Source organism: Adiantum capillus-veneris, chromosome 18 (genome assembly GCF_014529385.1).
Source record: "Adiantum capillus-veneris isolate H3 chromosome 18, ASM1452938v2, whole genome shotgun sequence".
Lineage (NCBI taxonomy): Eukaryota > Viridiplantae > Streptophyta > Polypodiopsida > Polypodiales > Pteridaceae > Adiantum > Adiantum capillus-veneris.
The window spans coordinates 106,255,619-106,261,618 of record NC_140948.1 but is presented as its reverse complement, the minus strand read 5'-3'; the positions used below and the strand labels follow the sequence as shown (position 1 = coordinate 106,261,618).

At 41.4% G+C, this 6,000-nt stretch overlaps 1 protein-coding gene across 1 annotated transcript in view; it reads left to right on the top strand.

Annotated features, from left to right (window-relative positions):
• Positions 1–2,681: 2,681 nt before the first annotated feature.
• LOC147436146 (uncharacterized) overlaps positions 2,682–6,000 on the top strand; it is a 40,624-nt gene continuing 37,305 nt past the window's right edge. Inside the window, exon 1 of the mRNA XM_086489064.1 lies at positions 2,682–3,472. Coding sequence (XP_086345190.1) covers positions 3,422–3,472 — 51 coding nt within the window. The 5' untranslated portion in view covers positions 2,682–3,421. The remainder of the gene's footprint in view (positions 3,473–6,000) is intronic.

Below are 6,000 nucleotides of genomic sequence, written 5' to 3'. Positions count from 1 at the left end.
CATGGGGGTCTTGTACATAGGAAAACCTATCTAAAAGGGTTGAATGAGAGGAGTGCATGAGGCCATCATAAAATGGTACCCACAACACAAATGTTGGTTGTTCATATATCAATATGCTAAATAATTTTGACATTTTTTCTCTTTCTATATGCTGGTTGTTCTCTCTCTCTCTCTCTCTCTCTCTCTCACACACACACACACACACACACACACACACACAACAACAACAACAACAACAACAAATCATAACACAAAGACTAGAGTAGAGGAAGGTATTTGAATTACCTTGTCTCGGAAGTGCCGCTTTCTTCGAAAGAAAGCTTAGAGTGGAATTAATTTAGGTTACTAGTCGTTGGTAGTGAGCAAATATGCATGCGCATTTATTAACCTACATCATAATTAATGTTAGGTGTTCATTTTGTCCAAGCTAATGCAAGCCAAAAGTGCTCGGTAATACAAGAATATATCTTGATCCTCTAGCATGCTTCAAGGTCGTCTTAACTGATACAGGCATACAAAAAGCTTCTTCAAATTTGAAAGATTTAAGGTCCAAGATAAAATGAGTAATAACTTGTCATTTGGGCCTTTTTGAGCTGCGAGCACATTTGAACTAGTTTTTTGACTAATGTGTGGTAGCATTATGTCAATTCTTATAATTTGTTAAAGGCGCATCCTCTAGCTACAAACCTTCATAATAACTTGAAGGATTGTAGTTGGTGTGGCTTTCAATTTATGAATGCTAATTTTTGAGACCAAGCCTTTTGTAGCTCTCCCATGTACCTAGGACTTTAGGGTTAAAAATTAAAAGTTGTAAGAAATCATAGCCACGAGCAAGGGCCCTTATTTTCTTGGTTTGTAATACTTCTTAGTTGTTAATGATGAAAATTTTGGTTATAATTCAATAAACTTTTACTTTTAAGGTAGAATTTACGATTTTTGGCTGAATCCTAGTGTTGTTAATTTTTTGCATAAATCTTGATTGATTTGCCCCAAAAGATCAAGGCTTAAAAAAAGAGAGTAGAAATCCTCCTTGGTCACGATTGTTGCAGCTCGGCTAGCACCACCCTTAATACTAATTATTGCAAGACAACGGTCATAGGATCAATAAAATGAGAGAAAATCGGGCATCTTGAGCTCATTTGGAGAAAAATGAAGGATAAAACAAAGCCATATGCATTGACTTCCACCCTACCCATTGCAGATACAAACATGTCGCCTACCTAGCTAGAGGCTCATGCCCTATACACACACTTGTGTTTGTTTGGTGGAAACACCAACTCATATATAAAACAAGCCCACCCCCATCACATGGATTTTTTGCGCCCCAATTTTGAATCTTGAGCTACTTGCCAATAATTCCATCACTTGGGGCTCCATTTCAAAGACGCAAGAGTTAGACTTGAGGATCACTTGGGCCTCTTTGCAATGAAGGGGAGTTTGTCGGTCAAGCTTAAATCAAATTTAGGACATGCTAACACATATAGAATCAAGTAGAGCCAAAAAGAAGAAGGAAAGAAGTTCTATTAACATCTTTTGGAGGCCATAGTTGACTTGTAGGACAAATTAGATATTTTCATTTTCCATCCACTTCAACTACTGTAAACAAAAGTAAAAATACAAACAATACTATAACAGTAGTTATGGAAAACTCTTAGGAGTTTTAAGAGTTATTATGACATGGGGATTCATTACATGGAGTGAAAATAGCTATGAAGCTAATAGGGATGGATTCACTCCTTTAGGAGTGGGGTACAAAAATCTCTTATGATTGCTTTTCCTCCTTTGTAAACTATTCTTCCTAGCTTCTTTGACTTTGGCTAACTATGTTGGTCTATTTTTTTAGTTGTAGTGGGGCTAGCTTGTCAACTATCCATACCTTTGTCCCTTTGAGCGATCTTGTCCGCTTCTTAACCGTCAGTTTGTCAAACCTGTCCATGTATATAACTTGTTCTTGTGTGCCACCAATATATAATCATCTTTCTTTAGGGGGGGGGCAATGTCTTCCCTGTCCTAGCCCATGGGAGCCCACCTATTGTGATCTCATTCTTGGTGTTGTTCACCCTCTCCTTTTCTTTCAGTGTCGAGATAAGTTCTTGAACAAACTGCTTGAAGTTTGAGGAATTTTCCTTTTGGACATGATTTGTCACTTTTGTTTAGAATGTCTCTGGCATGCGGCCTTCTCGTGCATTCTGTTGTATTATGTTAATGGCTTGCACTTGTACTTGAAATTCCACAAATTTCCCATCTTTCTTGGTTAGCTTCTTTTCCATGGTTGCCACTTCTGCATGGTGTTTCTATATCTCTTGCATCGGATGGGATTCCCATGGTGGCCACTTGATTTTTAATTTGTAATTTTGGGGGTGGGGGTGGTTGTTGCTCAAAGGGATACTGTTGTCGCAAAAGGCTTCTTTTGCTATGTGTGGTGCTCTAAAAATGAGGAGAAGCTAGGGTAAATGTCCAAATAAAAGTATGGGCCCCTTTTGAGGATCCATCCTACCCCAAAGCATTTGAATTATAAGCGCTAGTTTAGTGACAACATGAAGGCAAATTTTTTGTGGTTATCGTTGGTGAGATGAAATGTTGGCCATCAAATCTTGTGTTCATTTTTGCTTGCAATAATATGTGCGAATCTTTCAAGATCCTTTGAGACTCTTGATTGGCGGGCAAGGAGTGCATATGCAGGTGGCGTGCGATGGCAGGATGCAGCAGTAGGAGTAGGGGATGGCGGTGGCATCAAGATCAGGACGGCGAAACCCTTCGCAACACGAGTGAGCAGGGGATGGCGATGGTGGCAGGAGCAGGAGGACCGTTCTTTTTTTCTTTATAAAATACATCTTCAATAGCAGCTTTCCGGGGAAGTGTAATGGCTAAGGAAGCTGCACTCAAGGTTCTCAACTTACCTCCCCGCGTTCGATCACTGTTTTGGGGTGTGCTGGTGGGGTTTTAGAGCTCCTCTTCAAGCAACAAGAATTAGGATCTATGAAGATTTCGCTAATAAAATAACGAACCTACCAATATGGCAATGTTGCGTTGAGCTAGCCGAGCTGCAACTTTTTGCTGCAGATGCACACGCTCATGGCACATCATCTGAGCCCTCAACCACCCAAAATGCCTAATCATATACAATTTCATATGGCTGCTGGAGCCTACCGGAAATTTTGTGCGTAACACTATGAAGGTTTGCTGCTCAAATTAAAACCCTAACCCCTAAGGTCTCTCTGGAAAATTTACAAAAACAAAAAATGAAGAACTGTCTCGGAATGTTACGAGACTGCAGAAAGCGCGCGCAAAGCGACGCTGGTTAGGCTGCTCGACTTGGCAGCGCGGAGGTGGAGCTGGACGCGGGCACAGAGAGAGAGAGAGAGAGAGAGAGAGAGAGAGAGAGAGAGAGAGAGTATGACGTGATTGGCGAGGAGTGAGCATGGCTTCAGACACGAATCCTGCGTCCATGGCCTCCCTCTCTTCAGCACAGGTATGCCGCTTCAACCTGGTTTTTCTTGTTCGCTCTCTGTATGTTATTTTTGTACGCTGAACATTGTTGAAACAAGTTTGTGAGATACCATTGCAAGCAGAATATTGTGCGACCAGGCTGTGACTTGGAATATGGTGGATTGAGCTTGTTAGAAATGGTAGGACCTTTGCTTTGGCAGTTTGCAGACGAACACTTCTTATGCTCGCTCAGGAAATTTGAAACCATACTAAGGTATCAGAAATAGGACATAGGTTGCACCAAGTTAGAAGTACGATCAGAATTATTGGCTCACAATTTGAAGGTCCACCAAATTCAGCGACACTTATAAATAAAAACTAGATATAGAAAATTTGCATTAAACTAAAAAATGTCACGTGACACATCCAACCCTATGTGTCCGTGGACAAGCTACAACATGATCAGGGTTCAATTCAGTCAAGTCAGTCTAGAATAGAAGTGATCTGGCACTTTTGTGAGTCTGTTCACAGACCGTGCATGTCCAGACACTTAGTGTAGATGCATATCCTCTGGTTGCACACAGCATGATCATAAGCATTCCCATCAGAATCCATCAAAATCAGTCGGGAATATTTCAGTGCATTTAGCCTATTGTACCTATTTTTGACATTTTTCACTTATTATTTTTAAGTGACTTTTGTTGGAAAGTAGGTAGGGCAAATTGAGTAAGTTTGTATATAAGAAAACCTAGATTAGCACTAATTGGCAGAAGAGGCAAAAGGAGCCAAGCTAAGCAGGCAACTTCTCAAGCAAGACCTTGGCGGTTTCCCCCTCCAAGTAAGAAGAACCATCCCTCTAGCGTTTTCTCCAGCAAGTAGCCATCGCCTTCGAGCCCTTGCCCTAGCGTTTTTGTCATCAGCAAGCTTCATCGTTGGAGACCATAGACCTAGCATTTTTAACCCCAAGCAGCATCGCTAGGCAGCCCAACAGCTAGCATTTTTGCAACAGTTGCATTGACAAACAGATGTGCAGCCCTAGCGTTTTGGAGATCCTAGAGTTTGTAGATTTTCAGCAGTAGAAAGATCATCAAGTTCAGCCCCTAAAAGAGTAGCAGATTCAGCCCAGAAAGACCCTCAGTTTCAACCCTTAAGAACCTCAGTTTTCAGTCCTAAATCTGCAGATTTTCAACGTCAAAAGACCTACAGAAACAGTCCCAGAATCAACGTTTTTGGACTAGTCGTAGATTTCAGCCCATAGCGTTTTTGGACAGCAGATACTCACTTGCTGATTTCAGCCCTTAGGTCGGTCTCGTCGTCTCCGTCATCATCGCCGACATAGCCTAGACTTGCATCAGTCACATGCATTCAGTTTGTACCAGTTTGTGCAATCATAAGTAGACCACTCTCGCCGATAAGAGTGGGGCCTTCCGAGGAGGGTTTTACGTCTCTGGTGTCGTATCTCTCTTCTCTCTCTATCTCTCAGTCTCATACACTTGCACGCACAGTGTCCATTCACTTTGTTTGTGATCATAGCATTCTCTCATTAAGAACGGAAGGCTCTACCTTCCATAAGAACAAAAGGAACCTTGAGCACAGATCGGAGCACTCATCTTGAGCAAAGCGCAAACATTCATTCCGCTGCACCTAACAAAAAATATGTATGGAGAGAGAATATCTCTCTAGTGATGTGTCAAAGCGCCGTTGCTTTGCCTTAGAGTTAAGTTAGGACAATCTTTTTGGATAGAAGGCTACCTATATAGACCAAATAGTTGTTGTAGCTTATTGTGTAATGTGCAACAGAATTGATTTATGGTGAATGCCTAGGATGAGTGCTCAATGTGTACTCAAGGTTCCTTTTACTGCATGAGAGATTCCTTTTACTTCATGTGAGATGTGCAATAGATTAGAGACAGAAGAGGGAATGATAGTGTGAGTGAAGGTTTTGCTAGATAGAGAGAGAAGAAGACTAACACCGGATAGAGTCGAGGGTTTCCCTCTCTATCGCTAGAGAGGTATTTGCTTTAGATTGCTCAAATGATGACCTAGACGTTGAGATGCTGATGGAATCTTGCTGTATATGCTGGGATCTGTAAGGCTAAGGATTGAAAATGGAAAACGCTAGTGAATCTGTCTTGGATTTGGGATTGCGAGGAGGCTATGGGCTCATTTGCTGATGTCAATGTCATGATGGGCTGAAAACTGAAAACGTTGGTGCTGATGATGTGAAGGAGACAGATTTGATGCTATGGCTGATGTAAAGCAAAACGCTGATGGGTTGGTTGATGCTGATGCAAAATACACTAAGGGTGCTAAATAGGTACTGCTGGCCAAAAAGGCTAGAGGCTGATGGGTACTATGGGCTGGCTGGTGCTGCAAAAATGCTAGAGGTAGTGAGGAGCTATTGGTACTTGTATTGCCGGTACTGATATAGTATTGAGAAGTGACCCCAAGGTCGCTTAAATATTGAATTAAAGTTGGGTTGTTCAATGCTAATAAAAAACCCACGATTTCTATAATGCTCATTGAAAAGTCAATTATCATAAGTTAAGAACTCATAATAAGGGGTGCTTT